This window comes from Halichoerus grypus, chromosome 6 (assembly GCF_964656455.1).
Source record: "Halichoerus grypus chromosome 6, mHalGry1.hap1.1, whole genome shotgun sequence".
Classification (NCBI taxonomy): domain Eukaryota; kingdom Metazoa; phylum Chordata; class Mammalia; order Carnivora; family Phocidae; genus Halichoerus; species Halichoerus grypus.
Window position 1 is genome coordinate 38,975,333 of NC_135717.1, and position 26,558 is coordinate 39,001,890.

A 26,558-nucleotide genomic window follows, 5' to 3' on the forward strand; every position below is an offset into this window, starting at 1 on the left:
TGTGCCATGAGCCAGGCTCTGCTTTGAAGCCATCCAGGGTCTCACACCCTCTCCCCTGTGGCTACAGAGTGAGACCGGTGGGTGTACCCTGACCTTCGGGCCCCGGGGGAGCAGCGTGGTCACCGTCCCTCGGGAGCGCCTGCAAGCCGGCGTGGAGTACACCTTCAACCTGACCGTGTGGAAGGCAGGCCGGAAGGAGGAGGCCACGAACCAGACGGTGGGTGCTGCTGGCCTGGTCCTTAGCCCAGCAAGGCAGAGCCCGGGCCCCCAGGGTGGACACAGCTGCCGGGGAGGGCTGAGGTACAGGGCCGTCTGCCCCCAGGTAGCACCGAACACTGAGGGTTTCCTATGTTGTGGTGCTTCTGGGTAGAAGCTGCTGGTTCTCCTTAGGAGTTACTACTTTTTTTTTTTTTTTTTTAAAGATTTTTATTTATTTATTTGAGAGAGAGAACGAGATAGAGCATGAGAGGGGGGAGGGTCAGAGGGAGAAGCAGACTCCCTGCTGAGCAGGGAGCCCGATGTGGGACTCGATCCCGGGACTCCAGGATCATGACCTGAACCGAAGGCAATCGCTTAACCAACTGAGCCACCCAGGCGCCCAGGAGTTACTACTTTTGATAGTTTCTCTTTAACAAAACATCCCGCTTCAACACTGTTTCCTTCCAAACGTGGCTGTGGCGCTCCAGATCTTTGAGGGGCCCCAGGTGCTGTGACGATACAGGTCCCCTTCCCAGAGCATGGGTGTTCTCGTTACTGAACAGGAGGGGCCTGATCTCACCCACGCGTGTGCATGTGCTCAACATTCCTCTCCCCTGGATCCTCCAGGCAGGTCAGGACCACAGAGCGGGTGACCCCAGGGCAACCACTCCTGCTGCCTTTGGGTGAGGTGTGCTGATGGGAGCCGGTGTGCTAGGCTCTGCTGGTGCCCAGCACGGGGTTGTCTGTCCCCAGCATCAGGCTCTTCCAGCCGGCCTGTCCAGAGGGGCTGTCCGGCAAGGTGGGAGCTTAGAGCAGGGCCTGGATTGGCTGAGGTGGGCCCCGTCCCAGGGCAGCAGGGACCTCAGGGCCGTGCTGTGCACAGCTGCTCTCTCCCCACACAGGCATTCACCCGTCCGTTCTGTGTGTGGGTGAGCACCTAAGGGCCTTGTGTGTGCTGGGCCCATGCTGGGCCTTGGGGGCTACAGAAAAGAAACCTGGTGTGGACTCTGTTCTTTTGGGTGTCCACCACCATCCCGCAGACTGGGAGACACAAAACCAGTTGAACGTAGTGGGTGAGGGCTGAGCCCACAGTGCCTTGGGCAGCTGGACCTTAGGCTAACGAGCGGCTGGGCTCAGAGGAGCTTTCCCAACTAGAACGGCACCAAGGCAGAGGCCAGAGGCCCAGCTCCCCCATGAGCCGCGGCCCCACTGCACTGTGCAGACTCGGGTCTGGGCCCCAGGAGCAGAGGGCCTGGCTCAGGTCATGGCTTCCCTGTGATCCCACCCTGTCCCCAGGTGTTGATTCGCAGGGGCCGGGTACCCATCGTGTCCTTGGAGTGTGTGTCCTGCAAGGCGCAGGCGGTGTATGCAGTAAGCCGCAGTTCCTACGTGTACCTGGAGGGTCGCTGTGACAACTGCAGCAGGGGCTCCAAGCGGGGGGTGAGCGAGCTTGGGGGGTGGGGGGGGGGCGCGCTCGGGGAGGGAGAGGGCGGGGCCTCGGGGAGAGGACCGGGTGAGGGGCGGGGCCCCGGGAGAGGGTGGGGCGTGGCCGCTCCGCCCCTCAGCGCCGGCTCTGCATGTCGCCTCGCAGCGCTGGGCCGCGCGCACCTTCAGCAACCAGACGCTGGTGCTGGACGAGACGACCACATCAACGGGCAGCTCGGGCATGCGGCTGGTGCTGCGGCGCGGTGTGCTGCGGGACGGCGAGGGTTACACGTTCACCCTCACGGTGCTGGGCCGCTCGGGTGAGGAGGAGGGTTGCGCCTCCATCCGCCTCTCCGCCAACCGGCCCCCGCGTGGGGGCTCCTGCCGCCTCTTCCCGCTGGACGCCGTGCGCGCCCTCACCACCAAGGTGCATTTCGAGTGCACAGGTGAGCGCGGCTGCGGATGGCAGGGAGGCACGGCGTATGGGCCGCAGGGACTCTGGGGGCGCGGCTGACACTGTGGGGGCCCCGCAGGCTGGCAGGACGCAGAAGATGCGAGCGCCCCCCTGGTATACGCCTTGCTGCTGCGGCGCTGTCGGCAGGGCCACTGCGAGGAGTTCTGCGTCTATAGGGGCAGCCTCTCCTCCTATGGAGCCGTGCTGCCGCCTGGGTTTGCACCCCACTTCCAGGTGGGCCTGGCCGTGGTCGTGCAGGACCAGCTGGGTGCGGCTGTGGTCGCCCTCAACAGGTGAGCTTGGGCAGGGAGGTCAGGGCGGGTGGCAGGTGGGAGCGGGGACTGCCACTCATTCACCGGGGGCCTTTGCACACAGTTCTCTGGCCATCACCCTGCCAGAGCCTCCTGGCGACCCCCCAGGAGGCCCCTCGGACCTCATGACCTGGCTACATAGCCTCACGGAGAGCATGCTGCCCAGGCTACTGAGACAGGCTGACCCCCAGCACGTCATCGAGTACTCGCTGGCCCTCATCACTGTGCTCAATGAGGCCGGTGCGGGGGTGAGGACTCCCCTTCTCTCGTCTGTCCTCAGCGGGAGGGTGGGGCCGGGCCAGTCCCCGAGGTCTTGCGAATGATCAGTCCCCTGGTGCGTCTCCTTGAAATAACCTCTGTTCTCCACTGTCCCCACCTGTGGGTTCCCCCACCTCCATGCCCACCCCCTGTAAGGAGTCTTGGGAAAGCCCCCTTTTGCTCCTTAGGAAACAGGGCTTGAGCCACCACCCGAGTTTCGTGGTGGCTGAGACGGCCTGCATGGCACCTGCCGTCACCGCTGGTGGGGCCGCCCGTTGCCCACTCAGGGCTCCCCTGTGCTTGCTGTCCGCAGTCCGAGCCGGCCGTGGCTGCAGCAGCAGAGTTGGATGCCAGGCGGCAGCTGCAAGCCCAGATACGCAAGAACATCACGGAGACCCTGGTCTCCCTGCGGGTCAACACCGTGGATGACATCCAGCAGATAGCGGCGGCGCTGGCCCAGTGCACGGTACGGGGGAGCTCAGGCCCCTTGGCAGACCCTGTGCTGGCCTGTCTCCCCAGTCACGTGCCGGTCCTTGGCTGTTCTAGTGTGTGAGCCACGGGGGCCTCTGTCCCTCCGGCGACCGTGCATGGTGGTCCGGGGCACAAGGAGCAGCCTAGCTGTAGGGAGGGCAGACGGAAGAGGCTGTTCCTGTGCCGTTCTGCTCCAGCCCCTGGTTGCACGTGACCTGGCTTCTGCAGCTCTGAGAGCTACCACCATCGTCATCCAGGATTCAGGGACTGGACTGGGGGCTGAGACCACTTTCAATAGGGGTGGGAAATTGCTGCAGAGCCTTCAGCAGAGAAGGATGCAGAGAATCTTTCCAGGGAGGTGGGGAGCCCTGTGACACGTGGTTCCCATGGCCATGTATGTGGCTTGGGGTGGGACGCAGGGTGGCATTCTGCTGGACCTCGTCTGTGGGTGGGGAGAAGTCATGGAAGAGTTTTCAGTAGGGAGGTATGTGGGTGGAACCCACATTTGGGTGGCTTTTCCAGCTGCAAGATGGAGGGGCTTGGGGAAAGGCCATGGCCACAGTGGGCGGCCAGCAGCATGGCCAGCATGCTGGAGCCGAGCTTGGGCTGAGCGGCCAGAGGGGGAGTAGCCCTGTTCAGCTGGGCCGGAGCAGGGCAGAACACGGTGCTGGCCTCCCTGCAGGTGTCCAGCAGGGAGCTGGTGTGCGGCTCCTGCCTGAAGAAGACGCTGCACAAGCTTGAGGGCATGATGCGCATCCTGCAGGCCGAGACTGCCGCCGGCACTGGGACGCCCACGGGCATCGCCGACAGCATCCTCAACATCACAGGTGTGGGCGAGGGCTGGGCAGGTGTGTGTGGCGCCCCCCCTGCCCGCCCAGCCGCTTCCTGCATCTCCCCCACAAGTGACCCCCTGCAACCCCTCCTGCTCCTGCAGGTGACCTCATCCACTTGGCCAGTGCCGACATGCAGGGCCCACAGCCCTCAGAGCTGGGCGAAGAGCCGCCCTCGCTCATGGTGGCGTCCAGGGCCTATCACCTCTCCTCGGCCCTCATGTGCATCCTCATGCGCTCCCGCGTCCTCAATGAGGAGCCCCTGACGCTGGCGGGCGAGGAGATCGTGGCCCAGGGCAAGCGCTCGGACCCGCTGAGCCTGCTTTGCCAGGGTAACACCTCGGTTCCCGGCTGCCACTTCTCTATCCCCGCGGCCTTCAGCGGGGCCTTGTCCAACCTCAGTGACGTGGTGCAGCTCATGTTCCTGGTTGACTCCAACCCCTTCCCCTTCGGCTACATCAGCAACTACACCGTCTCCACCAAGGTGGCCTCCATGGCCTTCCAGACGCAGGCCGGGGCTCAGATCCCCATCGGGCAGCTGGCCTCAGAGCGCGCCATCACCGTGAAAGTGCCCAACAGCTCAGACCAGGCCGCCCGGGGCCGCCCCCCCACCCCTGCCGGCTCCGCCGTCGTGCAGCCCCAGGCCTCGGTCAGCGTTGTGGTGACCCCCGAGAACAGCAACCCCGCCGCCGGGCTGCATGTGCAGCTCACCTACACGCTGCTCAGTGGTGGGTGCCAGGGGCGGGGCGCTCGCGGCCGCTGCCTCCTCTCAGCCTTGGCCCGGCCTCTCTGGGGGCAGGGGGTGGGGTGAGCCAGTGTTTCTCATGGACCCCCCAACTCTGTGGCCTTCAGTAAAGCCTGCCTCCCGCTCCCCAGGCTGCTGGGGGCCTGGCCCGAGGGCGGTGAGGGATGAGGGCAGAGCAGGTGCCACGCCGGCACGGAGAGGGAGGGCTCCGGAGGGCTCCCGCGGGTGTCACCCACGGTGCGGGAATGGCCCAGGGCTTCCGTCCGACCCTGTGCTTGTGTTGCTAGAGCGCTACTTGCCCGAGGAGCCTGAGCCCTACCTGGCCGTGTACTTGCACTCGGCGCCCCGGCCGAACGAGCACAACTGCTCGGCCAGCAGGAGGATCAGCCTGGAGCAGCTGATGGGTGACGACCACAGGCCCTACACCTTCTTCATCGCCCCGGGGTGAGCACATGCCCTGCCACAGAGGCCCCATCGGTGGGGTGGGGCTGGTCCCTGAGGGCAGGGTGAACGTGGTCTGATCCGTGCGTGCCAAGGTCCTGTGTGCTCCCCACGGGAACAGCTATGGCGGCAGGAGGACCGGGACGTGGGCTGCCCTGGCGACATGTGGTGGGGGTGGCTCGGCCGAGAGGCCGGGGGCCAGAACATCGCTGTCACTCAGAGCCTGGGGCTGGGCAGAGTGTGGCTGTGACGCTCCCCCAACTTCTCCCAGGACCAGAGACCTAGGCGGGACTTACTACCTGAACCTGACCAGCCACTTCCACTGGTCAGCGCTGGAAGTGACCGTGGGCCTCTACACGTCCCTGTGCCAGTACTTCAGTGAGAAGGAGATGATGTGGAGGACAGAGGGGCTCGTGCCTTTGGAGGAGACCTCGCCCAGCCAGGCCGTCTGCCTTACCCGCCACCTCACAGCCTTCGGGGCCAGCCTCTTTGTGCCCCCCAGCCACATCCACTTCATCTTCCCAGTGAGTGGCACCACGTTCCTTCGTCCTGAGGAGGTGGAGCGTGGGCCGTGCTTCCGAGCCTGACGGCTCTGTCTCCCCAGGAGCCGGCCCCAGGCACGAACTACATCGTTCTGCTGACATGTTCCGTGTGCCTGGTGACCTATGCGGTCATGGCCGTGATCCTGCGTAAGCTGGACCAGCTGGACGTCAGCCGGGTCCGCGTCATCCCTTTCTGCGGGAAGGCGGGCCGCTTCAAGTACGAGATCCTGGTCAAGACCGGCTGGGGCCGAGGCTCAGGTGAGGGAGGGGCTGCCTCGTCCAGGCCCCCGGGCCGCCCCTGCTTGCTCTCTCTGGCCACTGTCCCTTGTAGACGACAGACCGAGGGCTTGGTTTACCCACTGCTCTGTATATAGGAGCTCGTCAGGCCTCTCGGGGCCCTCCGGCCGCATAGGGCACCCGGGTGTGGGGCCTGCCAGCCTGAGCGAGCGGACGGTCAGTGTGGGTGGCATAAGCTGTTACTGGGAAGACGGTACCCCTAGCGAGCGAGGACAGCATGACTTGGATGTTAGACTCACTGGAAACCAAAGCGCTTGGTTTCTTTTTTTTTTTTAATTTTTTTAAAGATTTTATTTATTTATCTGATAGAGACACCGTAAGAGAAGGAACACAAGCAGGGGGAGTGGGAGAGGGAGAAGCAGGCTTCCCGTGGAGCAGGGAGCCCGATATGGGGCTCGATCCCAGGACTCTGGGATCATGACCTGAGCCGAAGGCAGACGCTCAACGACTGAGCCACCCAGGCGCCCCGCGCTTGGTTTCTTGATGCAAAACTTGTCGCGCGGTCTGGACGGTGCTCCCCACGTGGCTGCAGGATTTCCCGTGCCCTGCCACGCTGCCCCTCTGACCGTTCTCTCCTGTGCACCCCCTTCGTCTTCTCTCCTGACCGCTGTCCTTGTTTGCGTGGGAACGTTTGCAGTGAACCACCTGCGGTGTCGACGTGCCTGGTGACTTTTGATCGGAATTTCTCTCCGTGCTCCCACTTTTCACTTCCTTCCCGTGCTTTCACCTTTTGGAGGACCCAGTTCTGTAAAACGTTGCGCGCGTTTACCGCTGGAAGAGGAACAGGGAACCGGCGGGTGCGTGGGGACGGGCCGCCGGTCAGCGCGCTGGTCCGTCGTTCCCAGAGCGGACTGGAGAGCTCGAGGCCACGTTTGGGCCTCACGCAGTCACTCGGTTAAGCCGCTCGGATGCCGAGCACGCGCACCGTGGGGGCCAAGTCTCTGGCGCACTGAGGTAGCTGACGTGGGTCCGTGTGGAGCCAGGACCCGCCCGCATCTGGTGGACGAAGGAAGGCGTGCCCGGGCTCACGTGTCTGGTCTGCGTGTCCGCCCACCCGCAGGTACCACGGCGCACGTGGGCATCATGCTGTACGGGGCGGAGGGCCGCAGTGGCCACCGGCACCTGGACGGGGACAGAGCCTTCCGCCGCAACAGCCTAGACGTGTTCCAGATCGCCACCCCGCACAGCCTGGGCAGCGTGCGCAAGATCCGCGTGTGGCACGACAACAAAGGTCTGTGGGGGCGCCTGTGGCCGCCCCGCTGGCACCCCGCCAGCGCCCTTCCGCCTGACTCAGCACCCCCTCCCCTCAGGGCTCAGCCCCGCCTGGTTCCTGCAGCACGTCATCGTCAGGGACCTGCAGAACGCCCGCAGCACCTTCTTCCTGGTCAACGACTGGCTCTCGGTGGAGACCGAGGCCAATGGCGGCCTCGTGGAGAAGGACGTGCTGGCAGCAAGTAAGGGCCCCGCCCGTCCCCGCCCCAGCGGCCTGGAGGGGTGGCCCTGCGCCTCTGGCCTCCTGAAGCCCTCCCGTGCCCTCTGCCTAGGTGACGCGGCCCTGCGGCGGTTCCGGCGCCTCCTAGTGGCCGAGCTGCAGCGTGGCTTCTTTGACAAGCACATCTGGCTGTCCCTCTGGGACCGGCCGCCTCGGAGCCGCTTCACGCGCGTCCAGAGGGCCACCTGCTGCGTCCTCCTCCTCTGCCTCTTCCTGGGTGCCAACGCTGTGTGGTACGGGGTCGTGGGAGACGCTGCCTACAGGTGGGTGCCGCGCTGTGAGCGTCCGGGTGGCCCCTCCCGCCCTCCAGCCTGACCCAGCCTGGGTTTCTCTTCTCTCCTGCCACGCAGCGCGGGGCCTGTGTCCGCTCTGATCCCGCTGAGTGTTGACACAGTTGCCGTCGGCCTGGTGTCCAGTGTGGTTGTCTATCCCGTCTACTTGGTCATCCTGTTTCTCTTCCGGATGTCCCGGAGCAAGGTGGGCTGGGCACCGCGGAGCTCCCGGAGGGTGGAGTGTGGGCCTTGCCGCTTGTGCCAAGGGCTGTCCAGTGTGGCCGCCAGACAGGGAAAGTCAGCGAGGTCAGCAGTGCTGGCCAGTCTTTGGCTAGACTGACCCAAGAAAACAGAGCACTGCAAATTGTCGAACTCACGCGCGACCCAAGGGGACCTTGCCACTGAGGCCATAGAAACCAGCAGGATGGATGGGGGTCCTGTGAACTGCTGTCCACCAGCCTGTCATACGACCGAGGTGAAACGGACAAGTTCCTGGGAGGATAAGCTCCCAGACTGACTCGGGAGGAAATCGCAAACCGGAGCCGACCTCTAGCAAGAGGCCAGCAGAGCCCTGTGAGACCTCGCACGTGCACAAGCCCAGATGGCCTCCCTGACGGGCCCGCCGCTGCTGAAGAATCCACAGCAGGCTTCGTGGACTGACTCGTCCCGGCCCATGCGGCCAGAGCCATACGGGGCCTCTCAAGACAAGGGAGGTACCGGCCGAACAGCGGCGGCCTCCTCGGAAAGGACCGTCTGCCGTAGGCCAGGAGTCCAGCGCAGTGACCGGCAGCCGCCTGGGGCTGCTTGTGTTCAGTTAACCTGGACTTCCTCAGGTGCACCAGCCACATTTCACATGCTGTAGCAGCATGGGGCTCGTGGCTACCGTGTGGACAGTGCAGATGCAGAACGTGTGTATCATTCTAGAACGTTCTCTAGCACAGCACCAGTCTAGGCTCTGCCTGCTCGGGAGACAGAACTGCCTCCTGCTGACCGCCTGCCTCTTCCTGTAGGTGGCCGGGGGCCCGAGCTCTACCCCCGCAGGGCCGCAGGTACTGGACATCGACAGCTACCTGGGCTCGTCTGTGCTGGACAGCTCCTTCCTCACCTTCCCGGGGCTGCGCGTGGAGGCGAGTGTGCCCCCAGGGGCCCTCCGGGGGGGGAGGCTCCTGTCACCTCAGGCGGCCCAGAGTCTGAGGTATTCTCTGCACTTCCCAATAGGCCTTTGCTGGACAAATGAAAAGTGACTTATTTTCGGATGATTCTAAAAGGTAGGGGTCCATGAGAAGATGGGAGCCTTGGTGTAGGTCCGCCAGCCCTGTGTGTGCCGTGTTACAGCCGTGTGGGCTGCGTGGGCTGTCGCGTGTCCTCGGCAGGTGCTTGCAGGCCCTGGGTGTTGCCGCCCGCTATCTCAGCCGTGTTTGCTCGGAAGCCTCTTGTGTCCGTGTGTGGTGGACTCGGGAGTATGTGCACACATGGTCCCCTGGGCTCCCTCGTTTGACCTGTGTGCCCTGCAGCCTGGTGTGCTGGCCATCCAGCGAGGGCACGCTTCATTGGCCAGACTTGCTGAGTGACCCTTCCATCGTGGGCAACACCCTGCAGCGGCTGGCCCGGGGCCGCTTGGGCCGCACGCTGGGCCCAGAGGAGGACAGTCTCTCTCTGGTCAGCCCCTCCTCACCTGCCAAATACTTCTCGGCTTCAGGTGAACAGGGGTGGGGAGGAGTGGTATCCTCGTGTTCTCCCCAGGGAGGGTCTGAGGTTGGGGGTCGGAGGGGCCCACGCCCTCCCTGACGTGTTCCGCTCCTCCCCGTAGATGAGGACCTGATTCGGCAGATCCTGGCTGAAGGGGCCAACAGCCTGGCCCCCACCCAGGACACTCAAGTAGAAACGGATCTGCTCACTGGCCTGTGAGTGCCCATCCTGGGGTTGGGAGGCAGTGGGGAAACCAGGCTGAGAAGCCCTGTTCCCCTCCGGGGCCCAGCCTTGTGCTGTGCTGGGTCCCCCACTGCAGGGCTGGGCGATGTGTGGGAAGGACCTCACGGGGTGGCCCCGGGCCAGTAACCGTTGGCCGCAGGCTACAGAAGAGAGTGGTGAGTGGAGAGCAGAGGCAGCCAGCGTGAGGCAGGGCCTGGCTGCAGGGAGGGGTCCCGGCATGTTTTCTAAATAGCCTTTGGTTTTTTGGTGGAAACTGTTTGGATTTTATATTTTTAAGACTTTCTCAATTTCTGGGCTGGATGGTTTATATAAAATTTATTTTTGTCTAGTATCTATTTTCCTGTTCCTTTTAACTCTTCTCATTTTCAAGTGACCAAAAATCACTGAGACATAAACTGTTCCAGAACACAGAGAAAAGGGGAAAGTGTCTCGAATCTTTTTATAAAAACAGATAACTGTGGTATGATTGTATTTTTATGAAGAAATTGCCAATCGACTCAAAAGGTTTCTAATATGGGGAAATCCTGGGATAGTAGCTCTAAGCAGAGCAGACCCGGTACCTCCAGCCCAAGACCCTGCCTGCCCGTGTCGCCGCGTGCAGGGCAGGACTTGGTCACTGGTGTCGGCTGGCTGTCCCCCGGTGCCTGCACGGGCGAGAGCAGCTTGTGTCCGCAGGAGATTCTTGAAGCCAGACGCACCGAGCGCAGCTCCGGGCCAGGTGGCCGCTAGCAGCGCGGGGCGAACGGTCAGGGCATAGCTGTGCAGAGACCGCAGCAGGTGTGCCCGCTTGCCCCCCAGGAGGTGCCTGTCGCACTGCCGCGTCACGTTCCCCCTGCCCCCCATCTGCCCTTGCAGCCCCCCCTTCTCTGGTGGAGCAGCTCTGAAGCCGGCAAGGTCCGCCGGGCATCCCCCGGTTCTGCAGAGCGCGTGTACTGTTGGCGTTGGAAAGACAAATAGGTCTCCTCATCCAAAAACGAACGGTCTTAGGTCACAGAGCTGCATCAGGGCACGGGAGGTTGAGGGCGAAGGTGGGAGGCGTGGGCAGCGCTCACTGGGAGGTTTCAGGCCGAGTCAGTGTGCTGGTGTGAAGAGCAGGCCAGGCCCGGGGCTTGGGGACGGGGCTGGAGGCCGCTGCAGCGGTGCGGCGAGGACTCCATCCACTGGTGGAGGAAGCGGGAGGTGAGGGGGAGCTAGGAAGGGAGGCTGACGCGGGTCTGCAGCGTGAGGAGCAGGGTGGGTGTTGCGGCCCCTCCCCAGAGTCCCCGGTGGGGTTCTGAGCCCCAGCACCACGTCCACCCGGCTTGGGGCGGTGTCTTTCGTCTCTCCGCTGACCGTGGGGAGGGGGCTGCACAGCCGAAGAGGCTCAGGAGCTGGGACTGCCCGCCGCCTCTCCTCTCGGCGCCAGGTGAGCAGGGCTACTCCCCTCTTCTGTGCCTCAGGTCCAGCGCCCCCGGGGAGAGGACAGAGACGCTGATGCTGCCAAGGCTGGGGGACAGGGGGCTGCCCAGCCCGGGTCTGACCTGGGAGCAGCCCCAGTCGGCAAAGCTCTCCAGCACAGGTGCGTTCTGGGGTCCCCAGGACGCCCCTAGGCGCCCCTTCCTGTGGGCTGCCTGTCACCGGTCTGTCTCCCTCCCCAGGGCTGGTGGACGGTCTGCGGAGGCGGCTGCTGCCGGCCTGGTGTGCGCCCCTGGCCCACGGACTCAGCCTGCTCTTGGTGGCTGCGACTGTGGGGGTCTCGGGCTGGGTGGGCGCCAGCTTCCCCCCTGGCGTGAGTGTGATGTGGCTCTTCTCAAGCAGCTCCAGCTTCCTGGCCTCCTTCCTTGGCTGGGAGCCTCTCAAGGTAAGTGGGATGTGGGGGCCCGGCTGCCAGGCTCTGGCACCTGCGGGCCCCTCTGATGCCCCCCCACCCCTGACGTAGGTCCTGCTGGAAGCCCTGTACTTCTCACTGGTGGCCAAGCGGCTCCATCCTGACGAGGATGACACCCTGGTGGAGAGCCCAGCCGTGACGCCTGTGAGCGAGCGTGTGCCCCGCGTGCGGCCCCCCCACGGCTTTGCGCTCTTCCTGGCAAAGGAGGAAGCCCGAAAGGTCAAGAAGCTGCACGGGATGCTGAGGGTGAGCTCAGGCACAGCTGACCAGCAGCTGTGCTCCTGTCCCCCGTCTGGGCCAGCGCGGTGTCTTCTGTAGGTTCTCCCTTTGTCGAAAACCTCACACCTGCCCTTGGCTCCCCACAGAAGCCCTTTGGCCCCGCCCCGCCTTCCGTCACCCCCGATTCCTACCACCCCAATCCTTGCTCTGCCTCTTCTCATGCTCAGGTCAAATACCTCCTACTGCCTGGCCTCTAGGGACCCTGAGGGTGGTCTCAGCCTTCGGCGGGACCGTGTCTGCCCCCCACTCCTGGCGGGGCATCGGCAGGTGTCTGGGCTGCCTTCCTGGCACCAGGCACCCTGGCCGTGGGCAGTTTGCTGGCCAGCTCTGTTGCGGTGGGCCCGAGTGGGGTTGGCTGACCCCAGGGCTGTCCTCGCCCCCAGAGCCTCCTGGTGTATATGCTCTTCCTGCTGGTGACGCTGCTGGCCAATCACGGGGATGCCTCATGCCACAACCATGCCTACCGCTTGCAGAGTGCCATCAAACAGGAGCTGGGCAGCCAGGCCTTCCTGGCCATCACCCGGTACGGACACCCCCAAGTGCAGGGAGCTGCTGATGCCAACCAGGTCCCATCTTTCCTGGCCTTCGTCCAACCCAGTCCCCGGGGGATGTGGGCAAGTGTCTTGGTACAGTTTTGGTTGTCAGGACTGGGTATGGTGCCCAGGATAGCCCCCTGACACTTACCTGCCCCAAATACCACTAGGCTAAGATGAGGGAATGCGAGTCTTTCCCTTGTGCCGCCGGGTGGCCCTGGCAGCCTGCTGTTGGCTGGGCTGGGGCTGCAGGAGCAATGCTCTCTGGGGCTCTGACCCGCCTGCCCCATGGGGTGGAGCGTGTGACTGTGTCTGTGGGCAGGTCTGAGGAGTTCTGGCCGTGGATGTCGCACGTGCTGCTCCCCTACATCCACGGGAACCGGTCCAGCCCAGAGCTGGGGCCCCCACGGCTGCGTCAGGTGCGGCTGCAAGAAGGTGAGCGGCTTCTGGTTGATTGCCATGTGCCCTTTACCTTCTTCTTGCTGTTCCTTTATCTGTGAAACCAGGACCTCTACCTTCTGGGCTCAGGGAGGGTTTGGGGCGATCATGTTGGGCCCAGCCCAGGCAGCTGGTCAACAGTAAGTGCTCCTGGTTTAGTCCTGCTCATCCCTTGCAGCTCTCTGCCCAGACCCTCCCGGCTCAGGGCTGCCCACGTGCTCTGCAGCCTCTGGCACCTTCAGCACCGGCGACTATGGCATTGGCTGGGGGAGTGCTGCCCACAACGGCTCGGAGACGTGGGCCTACTCTGCACCAGACCTGCTGGGGTGAGCACAGAGGGCGCGCCCGGGGTTCCTGCGGGGCCAGGGCCTGGCTCTAACACTGCCCCCTTGTCAGCAGTGTCTGGTCCTGGGGCTACTGCGCTGTGTACGACAGCGGGGGCTACGTGCAGGAGCTGGGGCTGAGCCTGGAAGAGAGCCGCGCGCAGCTGGGCTTCCTGCAGCTGCACAACTGGATCGACAATAGGTGCGGTCGTCTGAGCTCCCTGCCACCCCCCCCATCCGCCCTGCAGGACCTCAGGCAGGCACACCGCCCCCACCGGCCCTTTGCGGCTCCCGGTTCGTTCCTGACGAGCCTCACTGACCACTCGGCCTCCACCTCCTCCCGGGTCCATGCATCACCCGCCCCGAGAGCCCCTTCCTCCGGGAAGGCACGCAGGTCTTCTCACCCCGCCCCCTTCTTGCCACGTAGGAGCCGCGCCGTGTTCGTGGAGCTCACGCGCTACAGCCCGGCCGTGGGGCTCCACGCCGCCATCACGCTGCGCCTCGAGTTCCCTGCATCCGGGCACGCAGTGACCGCCCTCAGTGTGCGCCCCTTCCCGCTGCAGCGCCTGAGCGCCGGCCTCTCCCTGCCACTGCTCACTTCGGTGGGTGCCGGCCCCGCCCCCGCGGTCCTCCCAGCGCAGGCCCCGCCCACTGCTCGCCCCGCCCCATTCCCTCACCCCCTCCTCCCGGCGCCGGCCCCGCCCCCACCCTCGCCCCGCCCCAGCCAGTCTTGGCCCCGCCCCCGCAGGTGAGCCTGCTGCTGTTCGCGCTGTACTTCTCGGTGGCCGAGGTGCGCGTGTGGCACAGGGAAGGGCGTACACGCGCGGTGCAGCCCGGGGCCTGGGCACGGTGGCTGCTGGTGGCACTGACCGCGGCCGCGGCGCTCGTGCGCCTGGCCCAGCTGGGTGCCGCCGACCGCCAGTGGACCCGCTTCGTGCGCCGCCGCCCGCGCCGCTTCACCAGCTTCGAGCAGGTGGCGCAGCTGAGCGCCGCAGCTCGCGGTCTGGCCGCCTCGCTGCTTTTCCTGCTTCTGGTCAAGGTGAGGGCTGGGCCGGCGGGGGCTGGCTGGGGGCTGGGCCGGGCTGGCGGGGTTCGGTCAGCTGATCCCACTTGCCCGCAGGCCGCACAGCAGCTGCGCTTCGTGCGCCAGTGGTCAGTTTTCGGCAAGACGCTGTGCCGGGCCCTGCCGGAGCTGGTGGGGGCCACCGTGGGCCTGGTGGCGCTCGCCGTGGCCTACACCCAGCTGGCCGTTCTGGTAGGTGACGGTGAGGCCGGCGGGGGAGGGTGGCGTAGCCCGGGAGGCGCCCCTCACCCGCGCCCCCTTCCTGTGCAGCTGGTGTCATCCTGCGTGAATTCGTTTTCGAGTGCGGCCCAGGCCCTCTTGGTGCTGTGCCCTGGGTCCGGGGCTCCTGCCCTGTGCCCTACTGAATCCTGGCGCTTGTCCCCGCTGCTGTGCACGGGGCTCTGGGCCCTGCGGCTGTGGGGGGCCCTGAGGCTGGGAGCAGTCCTTCTGCGGTGGCGGTACCATGCTCTGCGTGGGGAGCTCTACCGACCAGCCTGGGAGCCACAGGACTATGAGATGGTCGAGCTCTTCTTACGCAGGCTGCGCCTCTGGATGGGCTTCAGCAAGGTTAAGGAGGTGGGTACGGCCCAGTGGGGGGGAGAGGGACGCACCCTGGGCCCAGGTGAGCCCAGGGTGCAGCCGGACTGACCGAGCCCCTGTGCCGCCCCCAGTTCCGCCACAAAGTCCGCTTCGAAGGGATGGAGCCGCTGCCTTCCCGCTCCTCCAGGGGCTCCAAGTCTTCCCCGGATGCACCGCCCCCCAGCGGGGGCTCTGACACCTCACGGCCCTCCACCTCCTCCAGCCAGCTGGACACGCTGAGTGGGGGCCTGGGCCGGCTGGGGCCACGGGGGGAGCCCGAGCCCTCGCGGCTCCAAGCCGTGTTCGAGGCCCTCCTTACCCAGTTCGACCGACTCAACCAGGCCACCGAGGACGTCTACCAGCTGGAGCAAAGGCTGCAGAGTCTGCAGGGCCGCAGGAGCACTGGTCCCCCAGCCTCCCCTCCCCGCAGCCCCTCCTCAGACCTGCGGCCAGCCCTGCCCAGCCGTCTTGCCCGGGCCAGCCGAGGCATGGGCCTGGCTACTGGCCCCAGCAGGGCTTCCCTGCGGGCTAAGAACAAGGTCCACCCCAGCAGCACTTAACCCCTGGGCCCTGGGCTCATAGCCCTTCCCTGGGGTGGGTCTGTGGCTTCACTCCGGCTTCTTGAAGGAACCGGAGCAGACACCGCTCAGTATTAACTTCTGCCGCTCTCAAGGTCTCGGGCCAGGCAGGAGAGCTGCACGAAGGTCCCCCTGGGAGGAGGCAGCTGCTGTCTCTCTCTGGGGGGTCTCAGCACTTTAAAGAGGCCATGTGGGCAGCCAGGACCCAGGGTCCCCTCCCCAGCTCCCCATGGGAGGACACAGCAGTATTGGGCCAAGTGCCCAGCCTCTGAGACGCTAATTTATTACCGGAGTCCTCAGGTACAGCGGGCTGTGCCCGGCCCCACCTCCTGGGCAGACATCTCCCCTTTGCTAAGGATCCAGGCTTCGGGGAGGGAACCTGCCCCTCCCGTGGTCTTCCCCACTAAGTTATTACCTCTCCTGTGCCCCTGCTGAGTGCACTCCCCTTCCGCTGCCATATGTGTGTCTATCGTCAGTAATTTATATGGGGTTAAAATGTATATATTTTTGTACATCGCTCTATTTTTCATTAGGGCCAAGGGACCCGCTAGCTGAAGCAGCCCTGTGCCCACTGTCACCCACGTTGAGGGGCAGCGGGGACGGCAGAGCAGGCCTCCCTCCCACCTGACCGGAAGGCCAGGGCCGGCCTGGGACAGGTGCTGAGAGGGGAGGCTTGTTAGAAGGGCCCAGTCCCCTCCTAGGCAGTTCTGTTCTCCGCACCCCCCGCCCAGGGGCCTTGTTATGTGCCCAAGGCTGCGCAGCAAGAAGGCAGGGCCCAGACCTGCTGGTGCCAGGTCTGGGTGAGGAGCAGGACGAGGGCAAGAACAAGGTGGTCAGGTGGAAAGAGCCCTCCCCGGGGGCTGGCTCTTGGGGCTGGGGCAGATGAGCACAGGACCGTGTGTGATGGCGTGTGTGGCCCGGACAGGCCCCGTACCACGGCTGGGGGGGGACAGGGGGGGCCTTGCCCAAGCTATAGCCTTGATTCCACCCCCACCGGACAAAGTCAAATAAACCAGCTGGCTGACTGCATGTGTGTGAGCCACGCGGGCCAGGAGGCACCGCGGCTTTATTTCACGCGCACACGTCCGCGAGGGGCAGCCTCACACGAACTCCGTGAAGTCATCCACGGAGGAGATGAGGCGCTTCCGCTGGCCCGTCTCATATGTGGGCATGGGCTCTGCCGGCGCCTGAGCAGGGGCTTTGGTGTGGCCCGGGGGGTGCATCTGCATCAGGGGCAGGCTGGGGTTGGAGTAGTGAGCTTCCTCCCGGATCTGCACAAGACGGGAACTTCAGCAGCCAGCCCCGAGGCAGGGGGGCACCCACCCACCACAGGGGGTCTGGGTCCCCCCCCCCTTCCCTACCCGGTGGCGGAGCCGCTTGATGTGGCGGAGCCTGGCGATCCACTTGGAAGGGTAGATGTCGGTGGGGTTGGAGCGGCTGTGATGTACCTGTGAGGCCATCTGGGGGGGGGGGGAGGGGGGAGTGGTGAGCCCCCGTGGGGTGGCACCTGTGGGCCCTTCCTACCTGCCCCCTGGGCCATCCTCTCCGCTCACGTTTGCGTGCAGAGCCATCTGACGGGCCACAAAAGGCAAGTTGCGGTCTGACACGATCTTGGCCACGCTGGTGTCCACGAGACCCTCCATGTCTGGGGAGAAACAGAGCTCACCCCAGGGCTCAGGGTCCCGAGTGCCTCCCCACCCCCCCCCCCCCAAGCCCCACGGCTCACCTTTCCTGCACTGCAGGGTCACCAGGTTGCACTCGTAGTCCAGGGGGGTGATGATGACATGGACGAAGTTGAACTGGCCCTGCCCGGACGACAGCAGAGGTCACCCGGCCCCGAGGACCACTGTCCGCCTCTTCCTTCCCCATCGGGGCGGGTGGCTTGCTACCTGAACAAGCCTGGGCTCTGCTCACACCCTCCTTCCCACCGGACCTAGGGGCACAGCTGCCTTCCCTCTCAAAACCCCACCTACTCCACATCTGGCTCCCAACCACTGAATCCACCCAAGTTCGGATTCAGTCATGACCCCAGACAGGTCCGCGGCCCCTGTCCTCCCCTCCCTGTGGCTCCAGCTGCCACCTGCCTGTCACCCAAGAGCAGCACAAGGAGCTCGGCACGTGCCCAGCCCCCAGCTCTGCACCCCTGCCCACTCCTGGCTTCTGTCCAGTGACCTCGCCCGAGGCTCCCCGCTGTGTTCAGAACACACCCACAAACTTCTGAGCACCGGCACCCCCGCCGCTGGGGCCGCCCCGGGCTCCCCACTCCCCGGCCTCACAGCTGTCTGGCATATCCCCCCCACACCCCGTGACAAGTCTCCCAGACTCAGCCCGCCTCCCGCCGTGGGGCGTCGAGCCCTAGCGGCGTCCTCTGAGAAAGATGGTGACCCAGAGACCGACCCCAGCTGCCGTGGGTACACAAAGGAGGTGCCGGGCAGACAGACTCGGAGCCCCTCCGGAGACACAGAGCACCACCTGGGTGCCCCACAGCCCACTAAGTACGCATGCACAGCAACTCCGCGACTCCCCACGACGCCACTGCCGGTGCCCCAGCTTCCGTGGGAAACCGATGGGGCCACTGTCCCCGTCCTTGTTCCAGAGAAGGACGTTGGCTCCCAGGGGGGGCTGCACGGGAGGCCGGGGCCCCTGCTGCCAGCACTCTGACCCTGCCCGGGCCCGCCCCCAGCACCCCCACTCACTCTGATGGTACCCAGTTTAAAGTCCTCGCCGGAGTCGTTGTACACAATGGACACAAAGTCGTTGCCCAGATGACGCTTCTTGTCACAGCGGTGCTTGTCCACATCCTTGGTGGGCATCAGGGTGGCAATGTGGAAGACAGCTGCAAGGCGGACCCGGCCGAGCGCTCACAAGGGCTGCTCGGGGCTCGTGTCGGTGGGGCTGGTGTCGGTGGGGCCGGGGAGGGGGGCGGGGTGGGGGGGCACCTCTTGGCTTCCCCAGAGGCTCTCAGTGCCTGGCCGGCCGGCAGCACAACACCCCTCTCCCCGAGGGCAGAGCTTCTGGAAGTACAGCTTCCGGAAGCAGAGCCGCCAGCCCCCTCGCTGCCTGCACGCCCAGACTGGTGAAGGCAGGCCCTCGGCCCCGCCCGTGGCCTGACGGCCGACAGCAGCAGCGGCGTGGCCTGGCGCGTACCTTGCATGATGTCGTCGTGCCAGCAGTAGGTGAACTGGCCGTCCTCCCCACACACATCCAGACCCCCCAGGTACACCTTGTCGGGCTGGCAGTCCTTGAGCTCGATGAGCTTGCCCAGGCCGGTCAGGAACTCCGTGTACCTGTACGAGCCGTGCTCGTTGGACAGGATGGCCAGCTCACTGTCGCTCTGTGGGCAGGGAGGAGCACGCTGGCAGCCGCCCCTCCCCCCACGGCTCCCGGGGGCCCCGAGTCTGTGCAAGGCTGTCCTGCACTCCCAGCCAATGTGCTCCACAGGACCTTCCCAACACATCCAGAAGCCCGGCAGTCCTCGGAATCCCGGCCCCAGGCCCCAGCCCTGCCCCTCACAGGGACCGTCAGCACACGCCTTCCATCAGTTCTCACACACGGCAGCCAGAGGGATGCTCCGGACGCTTAGGCCGAGTCACCTTGAACCCTTTGCTCAGAACCATTCACGGCCCGCCCACCTCCCTGGGAACAGCCCACGAGGCTGTCCACGTCCGCTGTCCACATCCACCCTCCCCTTTACTTCCCTGCCCCACCTCCCATCCCCCACGCGGTGGACATGGCACCAGCCACCCGCACCTGCCATTCCCGCACAGGACACTCCCGTCCCTCGCTTTCTCCACGCCTGGATCCCCAGTGCGAGGATCACACCTGCGGGATCCCAGCACCTGCCGCCACCTCCACAGTGCTTGGCACTCCCTTGGGCACCACGAGCTCAAACACTCACCTGTCACTCCTGTCGTGTCCCTGGCACCGGAATGGTACCTGGCATAGGGCTCCTTGAGCACCGGCCACGTGGCAGCTCATGCAGTGACTGAGCTCTGTGGCGGACCAGGGCGCAGACCCTGACCCCTACCCCAGGCAGGAAGGCCACACAACTCCACCCTCGCACCCAGGAGCCTCACCTGGCCTTCTCCCACGTACAGGACGGCAATCTTGTGCGTGTCATAGGATGGAATCTGGTCAAGAAGCTGCACTGACCGCTCGAAGGACTGTAGCCACAGAGCCCTGCCTGAGCTTGGGCGGAGGCCGTCCCCTGCCACCAGCCCTACCACCAGCCCCAGCCGGATGCCCTTCCAGGGAGGGCTCTCCTCACGCGGGAAGGTCACTGTAGGCTGCCCCAGGGAGCCAAGGCTGTACGTTCCGCAAGCCTGGGCTATGGCCACCACCGCTAAGAGTTAGGGCATCCCACGACACCCCCCACCCACGCTCCAGGGGGACCCGCAGGGGAGAGAAGGCACCCACCCACCTCATTGGGTAGAAGGATGGGCTTGTTGGACTCGTCACCAAAGAAAGGTGAATGGTAGAGCTGCAAGAACACAAAGCTGCAGGGGGAAAGACGGGGAGGGCTGGGCTGGGAGCTGCGGGCCAGGTCAGGGTCACGGCCAATACCGTCCGCCCACGCACAGGGCAGCAGACCTGAGCCTCTCTTGTGGCTCCAACCAGCCACAGGGCCGAGGCCACATGACCTGCAGCCCAGCCTGTGGCAGGGCCCCTTGGGCACCACGTCCCCATGGGGACCGTCCAAAAGCTCCAGCAGCTCCAGCCCCAGAGGGCAAGGCTCACCTGGGATTGATGCCTGGCACCTTCTCAGTATTGGAGGCCCCAGCTCTGCTCTTGAAGGCGTCCCTCTCTACCCTCTTCCCTCTGCGTGATGGGGCCGAATCAGAGATGGTGTAGCCTCTGGGCCGCAGGCCACTGGGGGAGCGGGGGCAGCTAGAAGGCAAGGGACCCTCAGGCTGCACGGGGCCCCGGCCCTGGCTCTCTTCGCCTGGAGCTGACCAGGAGGCACCTGCCCCGTCCAGGATCCCGGACTGGGACCGGGCCTTGGCCTCAGGGCTCAGCCGGCCAACATCAGTCTTGTCCCCAGGGTCCCCAAGTATGTCCTGCAGGGTCTGCAGCTCAGGCGAGGAGCTGGACTTGCTGAGGGGCTGGGAGGGCTGGAAGGAGAGCTCCACAGAAGGCCGGGCGCCCTCGGAAGAGACGGCCCGCTCGATGGGGATTCCTCCGGCCGCCAGCTCCTCTGCAGGGAACTTCTCCTCTTGGCTGGAGCTCGAAGATGACTGCCAAGAAGGAGTCCACGGGACCTCCGTCAGGAGGTACCAGCGAGCACACCCAGGGGTTCACTTGGAGGCGATGAACCCCCCCCACCCCCCTGGCAGGGCCACAGAGCCCCTCAGCGGCAAGCGAACGGCTGCATCCTCTCCCCCAGGATGGCACTTGCCGGTGCCCCATGCCAAGCAGGGGACACCGACGACCAGCAGCTGTCAATCTGCAGGGCCCGCTGGGGAACCACAGACTGTCCACGCAGCACGGACTAGGAAAGATAGCTAGCCTTTTTTTAAATGACAAGGGGGGGGGCAAAAGACTTGCCAAAGTTCTGAGCAAGTCCGTGTGCGCCACGGAGCCTGGAGCGAGGCCCTGTCCCTCCGGAGTCCCACAGTACCCTCCTCCCGCTCCCAGGGGCGAGCACCCCCAGGGCACCTCGGGCGGCTCCGGCGCCCCGAGGCACTCACCCTGCTGTAAGCCTCAGCGCGGTCACCGCGCCGGTCTGTGCCTAGCGTCGCCTCAAAGTCCTCCAACTCCATGGGCTCCGCGGACAAATGAGTCTCGCTCGGGCTCCCCTCCTCCGGAACAACCGCCGAGTCTGGGAGGACACAGATGGGGCTCCTAGGTGCTGGCCCGGCCCCTGGGAGCTCACATGGCCTCAGAGGTACCAGCCTCTCCCCAGCAAGAGAGCGCAGTGGGCCCCGCCACAGCCTCACCCCAGGCCTTCCTTGCCTGTGGCTCTGAGCCACCCACACCCCATCAAGTCAGCTGCAGGAGGGCACAGAGGGGCGCGGTGTGGCCCCCGACACAGGATGTCTCCACAGGCTCCCAGGGTGGGGATGAGGGGGGCATCTGGCCCCTGGGATCCGCATCCCAGGGTCCACAGAACCCGCCCCTGCTGCTCAGCGAGGTAGATGGGCAAGGGCAGCACAGACCTCCACCAGGGAAGAGCCCCCATCTAAGACGGGGCCTCAGCTCAGGAGGAGCGGTGGGCCTAGACCAGCTCCCAGGAACAGGTGGAGGCCGGAGTCCCTCCTTGACTGGACCCGAGGAAAAGCCTGATGCGGGAGGAAACCCTCTGTGCACACACAGACGGGGAGCCCGTTCCGGAAAGCAGAGACGCGCCATCGGAGCCCAAGCCAAACCCGGAGCCAGGAGCGCCAAGGAAAGGCCACGACGCCCCAAAGCAGCATTTCCTGTGCCAGTGTCAGGACGGGGGTGGGGGTGAGAAGCCACCAAGTTAGCACAGCCCGCGGCCGCCCCACATACAGCCCTTGCACACGCGCGGTCTGTTAGCTGCCTGCCAGAACCCGTCTGCTCGCTGCCCTTCCCGAACCAGCTCCTGCCCACACGTGGGGGCCCAGGTGGGCCAGAGGGCCGTGCGGGTCAACCCCCCGCCGCCGCCAAGGCCCGGAGGTAACGGGCCAGCCCATGATAAAAAGCAGACACAGCCCAATTTGTGAGTTCACCAAGCCAGTCAGACCACCAGAGGCCAGGGCAAGGTCAGTCCGGCTGAGCCGCAGGGCCAGGCTCGCCCCGAAGAGCATCTGTGGCTCAGCGGCCCGACGTCACCTCCCGAGGCCTAAAGAAGGGGCAGCGAGGGCCCGTCTGGCGGGGCACAGAGCTCAGCCGGCAAGGGCACAGGGCAGAGGGGCCCGCCGGCCAAGCGCAGGCACTCTGCACAGACGTCCTCATGCAAGTCGGGGCCCTGCATCCGGGGGGTGAGGAGCGGCACCGGCAGAGTCGAGGAGGGATGACCGCATGAGGGACGGCGGGAGCAGCAAGTACGAGGCAGAGCAAGGCTCTGCGGCAAACAGCGCCTTCCTTAAAGAGATGTACGAATACCTGCCCAGGAAATGCTCCTGTGCAGCTTTGCTTGGCAACTGGACTGGTACAGGGAGGAGAAAGAGGCCACTGCAAGGAAGACCGCGCGCGGCCGGTCAGCAGCAGCACAGACTGCGCACAGTCGAGCAGAGAGGAAAGGCAGCGCTAGTCCCGCACAGAGCCCGAGCCTGGAGGGAGAGAGCGGAGGGCCAGCGGCGGCCGGCCGGCAGCGGGCGGCTCCCGGCTCTCCGCGCTGCTGCAGGGGGGCGGCCCTCCTCCTCACCAGCAGAGGTCCTGGGCCTCGACGCGCCACGTGGGGCCACAGGGAAGGCCGGAGGGTGGCCCGGAAGGAGCGCACCAGCCCCGCCAGGCAAGGGCACAAGAGCGCGCAGGCAGGCTTAGCTGTGCTCGGCGCATCCAAACCCAAACCCAAGCGCAAGTGCGGCTGCCCTCCTGGGGCCACGGGCACACCGAGGACAGTGCAGGGCACAGGGCGTGCAGGGCTCTGCCGCGTCCACCCTGGAAGCACCTGCCTGCCCCTCCGCGAGCGGCACATCTCTAAAGAAGGGGGCCCTTCCGTAGGAGCCGGCCCCGCTCCCGAACGCCAGGCTGTGGCAGCGACAAGGAGAGCTCAGGGAGCCGGCTCCGGCGCGGCCCCACGGGGCGGGGGCGCGAAGCTGCCTTCCCGCGGCACTCACCCGTGTTAGACCGCGGGGGCGGAGGGGGCTTGGCCGAGCCCGCCGCCGGCACCGACAGCGACTTGTACAGAGCTGTGTCGCGACGCTCCTTAAAGCGCTCGGCAGCCATGAGCGCGTTGGACAGCTCCTGCAGCGGCATGTTGTTGATGTCGGAGGAGAAGGGGCTGAGTGGGTTCTCCAGGCTCATCAGCCAGCTGGTGTTCCCTGGGGAGGCGCACAGGCAGCACCCTTTAGGCATCCAACCGCCCCATCCCCTCCCGGCGCTCCCGGGGCAGCCCATCCCCCCGCCCCCCGCCACTGTCCTTAAGGGCACGTGCCCGGGCTCAGCAGGGTTCCTGCGCTCAACCAGGGAGTGACGAGGAGGGGGACAGGCCCCAGGCAAAGGCATGCCCACGGCTTGCCCCAGACCCCCAGGTTAGGGCAGCACCCGTGCAGCGGTCACCTGCCTCACGCATGAGGAGGGGTCTCAACGCACACCACTCTCCACCCCAGGGTAGCTCCCGGGTCCTGGCCAGGCTTGGCGGAGGCATCTCAAAGCCCCAGACCTTGCCACGGAGAAGCCTGAATGGGGGGCCTTCTGGGCTCTGTCCCTCTCCCCATAAGGCCCAGGAGCCCACACTTTGAATCAACCTTCCACACTGAATGTCTTCCAATCCCGAGCATCTCACCCAACCCGACCCACCTCCTCTTGCCCTGCCTGGGCCTCCTCATCCAGTCTCCCACCTGCCCCTGCCTGTTCCCCGCCAGGAGCCAGGACCCGCGGCCCTTCTGCCCGCACTTGAGGCTCCCCGGGGCCTCCTATCCAGCCGTCTCCTGTCACCGCTCGCCACACTGTGCCCAAAGCAGGTCTCAGGCCCTGGGCCTTAAGTTTTTGCAATACCCGTTACAGGCAGAGTCGTGTCCAACAAAATCCATGTATCGGACTCCTGACCTCCAGCAGCTCAGAAAACAGCTCATTAGGGTAAAACAGGGCCACAAGGGTGGCCCCTAATCCCCTGGGCCCTTCCAAGAAGAGACAGGACACAGACCCACAAGAGTGACCCAGGACACAGACCCACAAGAGTGACCCAGGACTTCCAAGCTCCAGGCGGACGAGAATACACGAACGTATCTGTGGCTGAAGGCCCCCAGGCCACGGTGCTCTGTGAGGGAGGCCCTCCCGCTTAGCCGCCCGGATCGCCCCTCGCCACTCCCCTCGGCACTCAGCTCAGAAGTCACAGAGCAGAGGCTCGCTCGGCCCTGTGTGCCTGCCACTCACTGCCGGGTACCTCAAGCCCTGGCAGAGGCCCCTGCATGCTGAGCGCAGGCCCCTCCGTACCTGTGGGCCTCCGGACCAGGATCTCTGCCCAGCCCTGGGTCAGCAGGGGGACGTAGGCTGCCAGGCTCGTCTTCTCCTGTACTGGAAACTGGGTACCAGCTGACGCCCTCTCAGACTTGCTGGCGAGTGCTGTCTGTGCACCTGGGGAGGTGGGGCCACTTGGGAAGTGGGAGGCTGGAGTGTCCAGGGCACCAACACGAAGGCCGTGGCCCCCTGAGGAAGAGAAGGGCAAGAGTGCCAGTGACCACCACCTGCCCAACGCAGAGCCACCAGCCCGGAACCGGCTGTTCTGCCCAGGGCCCGGCGACCGGAGGCAGCTCAGCTCTCCCTGGGTGCGGCCCTTGTACGGGGTCGGGCTCGGTGGACCCAGGACAGTAGGAAGGGGCCACGGTCGGACCACATCTCATTCCAGCTGCAGCAAACAGAAGCTCCAGGGGCAAGTGGGCTGAGAACCAGGGCAGCCAACAGTTCGCAGGAAACTGGCCACGAGGAATAGACCCACGGCCACGAGCGGGCCTCAGGCCAGCTGTAGAGAAGGCACGCCCCCCACTACACCGCCCTGTGTCCAGGGCTCACAGAGACAACACCCCAGTTGTTCAACCACCTTGTCCCCAGGCTCCGAGCAGTCCCTGCGAGCACGCGGACCCACAGGCACCTGTGAAGGAGGCCGGGTGGGGCCCAGGCTCACCGGACATGGAGCGGACCCGGTCCCGGGCCCTGCGGCACACCTGCTGCCCAGCCTGGGACTCCAGCTTGGCAGGCGCCTCCTTGGTCTGTCTCACGTGCGCGCCAGGGTCCGAGCTGAGGGCAGAAGGGTCCGTGTGGAGCGTGACCAAGGTGCCTGGGCCCAGGACGGCCGCTGTCAAGGCCTGCCGGGCAGGGGGTGGAAGGCACAGTCACCTCGACTCGGGGCCACCCTGCAGCTCTCCTGAGTCCAAGCCCAGCAGCGACCGGGTCCCAGTCCCCACGCTCGTTGTCACGGTAACAAGCTTGTTCCCAACCAGCCAGGTTTTGGTCCTGCCGCCAGCCAGGAGGAACTCGCCCACAGGCGACCTGAGAAACAAGAGCGTCAGCCGACACGTCACCCACCGTGGGCTCTCTGAATGGGCATTTTAGTTTCAAAGGTACGCGGACTGCGGTGGGCCCTGGTCCCCAGAAGAGCGGGGCCCTACAATGTGCAGAGCAGCCTGGCCGGGGCCTCGCCTGCTGCCACTGCTGCCAAGTTCGGTGACAGAAGCTGAGCCAGGCGCTGGCCTCGCGCCCTGGGGCCTGGCCCGCACCTCTTGGGAACCGCTGTGAAGTTGGAGAACACGTATCTGGCCATCATGTCCAGACATGTTTCCGTGAGCTCCAGGTGGAGATTTTTCAAGTTGTCATCAGCCTGAGCCATCGAATTCTCGTCTGCAGACCCCAAGCTGGCGCTGGTGAGGGACGTCTGGATCCTGCTGGAGGGAGGGGCCCCCGTGAGGTCAGGGACCGGTCAGGGCGACTCATCTCCCACCAGGGGCCAAAGCTCGAGGCATGCAAGTGCTGGGAGGGCTGCGCCCACACACCCCCCACCAGGGCGCACGGCCAGTCGAGCCACGGTGTGGCAAACCACGAGGACACATCGTCCCAGAAAGAGGAGGGGCAGGGCCTCACAGGAGAGACCCAGGCCCACTCGTCGGAGCAGAGGCTCAGGAGATAGGGTAGAGACCGACGTCCCCTCACCGAAGCACAAGAGAGTTAGGGGATGGCTTGGTGGCAGAACAGTTTAGTCATGCAGAGACACAAAGATTGCATTCTGCCCACAGGGCCACCTCCCGATGACAGGGAGGGTCTGGGCTTTGTGTGCCGCTCTTCCCCCTCAACTCAGGCCCCCGGGGCCCCACAGGCACCCAGCGACCAGGAGAAGAGGCTCATGCAGGTTTAATTCTGATATGAAATTTCACCGACCCTTTGCCATGTTTGGCTTGTGTTAAAGAATTTGCTAGAAAAGAGCTGAAAGCTTCGCTGTCCCCATCCCCCCAGTCAAACCCCACTCGGCAGAGACCAGCCTGAGGCTGGAGCCTAAGCCAGGCAGCGGTGAGGAGGTGGGTCTCCGAGCTTCAGACTCGGAGGCCTGAAGGGACTTCCTGGGGAGGACACAGCCCCCCACCCAGCTCAGTGCAGCCTAGCCTGGTCGGCGCAA

The 26,558-nt window shown here is 65.3% G+C and overlaps 2 protein-coding genes across 12 annotated transcripts in view; one reads left to right on the plus strand and one right to left on the minus strand.

Moving 5' to 3' along the window:
* The window catches only part of PKD1 (polycystin 1, transient receptor potential channel interacting), a 42,332-nt gene extending 25,975 nt beyond the window's left edge, over window positions 1-16,357 (plus strand). The window contains exons 16-46 of one of the 2 annotated variants that reach the window (XM_036083261.2): window positions 68-217; window positions 1,495-1,638; window positions 1,790-2,069; window positions 2,157-2,370; window positions 2,453-2,636; window positions 2,960-3,112; window positions 3,800-3,944; window positions 4,052-4,675; window positions 4,980-5,136; window positions 5,405-5,657; window positions 5,738-5,933; window positions 7,033-7,203; window positions 7,283-7,426; window positions 7,517-7,727; window positions 7,815-7,941; window positions 8,747-8,863; window positions 8,955-9,004; window positions 9,251-9,435; window positions 9,547-9,640; window positions 11,108-11,226; window positions 11,306-11,508; window positions 11,587-11,781; window positions 12,198-12,337; window positions 12,670-12,782; window positions 12,964-13,111; window positions 13,182-13,310; window positions 13,536-13,710; window positions 13,857-14,147; window positions 14,229-14,363; window positions 14,442-14,747; window positions 14,843-16,357. In XM_036083261.2, the coding sequence (XP_035939154.2) occupies window positions 68-217; window positions 1,495-1,638; window positions 1,790-2,069; window positions 2,157-2,370; window positions 2,453-2,636; window positions 2,960-3,112; window positions 3,800-3,944; window positions 4,052-4,675; window positions 4,980-5,136; window positions 5,405-5,657; window positions 5,738-5,933; window positions 7,033-7,203; window positions 7,283-7,426; window positions 7,517-7,727; window positions 7,815-7,941; window positions 8,747-8,863; window positions 8,955-9,004; window positions 9,251-9,435; window positions 9,547-9,640; window positions 11,108-11,226; window positions 11,306-11,508; window positions 11,587-11,781; window positions 12,198-12,337; window positions 12,670-12,782; window positions 12,964-13,111; window positions 13,182-13,310; window positions 13,536-13,710; window positions 13,857-14,147; window positions 14,229-14,363; window positions 14,442-14,747; window positions 14,843-15,310 (6,021 nt within the window). In that variant the 3' untranslated portion in view covers window positions 15,311-16,357. The remainder of the gene's footprint in view (window positions 1-67; window positions 218-1,494; window positions 1,639-1,789; window positions 2,070-2,156; window positions 2,371-2,452; window positions 2,637-2,959; window positions 3,113-3,799; window positions 3,945-4,051; window positions 4,676-4,979; window positions 5,137-5,404; window positions 5,658-5,737; window positions 5,934-7,032; window positions 7,204-7,282; window positions 7,427-7,516; window positions 7,728-7,814; window positions 7,942-8,746; window positions 8,864-8,954; window positions 9,005-9,250; window positions 9,436-9,546; window positions 9,641-11,107; window positions 11,227-11,305; window positions 11,509-11,586; window positions 11,782-12,197; window positions 12,338-12,669; window positions 12,783-12,963; window positions 13,112-13,181; window positions 13,311-13,535; window positions 13,711-13,856; window positions 14,148-14,228; window positions 14,364-14,441; window positions 14,748-14,842) is intronic. The other variant, XM_036083262.2, reaches the window with a different exon arrangement.
* A 2-nt stretch (window positions 16,358-16,359) lies between these two features.
* TSC2 (TSC complex subunit 2) overlaps window positions 16,360-26,558 on the minus strand; it is a 34,008-nt gene continuing 23,809 nt past the window's right edge. For 4 of the 10 annotated variants that reach the window (XM_036083270.2, XM_036083266.2, XM_078074968.1 and 1 more), the window contains 16 exons: window positions 25,669-25,830; window positions 25,289-25,441; window positions 25,077-25,189; window positions 24,389-24,601; window positions 23,071-23,274; window positions 22,394-22,462; window positions 21,016-21,146; window positions 20,066-20,562; window positions 19,749-19,824; window positions 19,405-19,491; window positions 18,476-18,662; window positions 18,025-18,164; window positions 17,055-17,133; window positions 16,882-16,973; window positions 16,690-16,788; window positions 16,360-16,599 (listed from right to left, as the gene is read on the minus strand). In XM_036083270.2, coding sequence (XP_035939163.1) covers window positions 16,429-16,599; window positions 16,690-16,788; window positions 16,882-16,973; window positions 17,055-17,133; window positions 18,025-18,164; window positions 18,476-18,662; window positions 19,405-19,491; window positions 19,749-19,824; window positions 20,066-20,562; window positions 21,016-21,146; window positions 22,394-22,462; window positions 23,071-23,274; window positions 24,389-24,601; window positions 25,077-25,189; window positions 25,289-25,441; window positions 25,669-25,830 — 2,473 coding nt within the window. In that variant the 3' untranslated portion in view covers window positions 16,360-16,428. Of the gene's footprint in view, window positions 16,600-16,689; window positions 16,789-16,881; window positions 16,974-17,054; window positions 17,134-18,024; window positions 18,165-18,475; window positions 18,663-19,404; window positions 19,492-19,748; window positions 19,825-20,065; window positions 20,563-21,015; window positions 21,147-22,393; window positions 22,463-23,070; window positions 23,275-24,388; window positions 24,602-25,076; window positions 25,190-25,288; window positions 25,442-25,668; window positions 25,834-26,558 lie in introns of all 10 variants that reach the window. The other 6 variants (XM_036083264.2, XM_078074964.1, XM_036083271.2 and 3 more) reach the window with 3 other exon arrangements.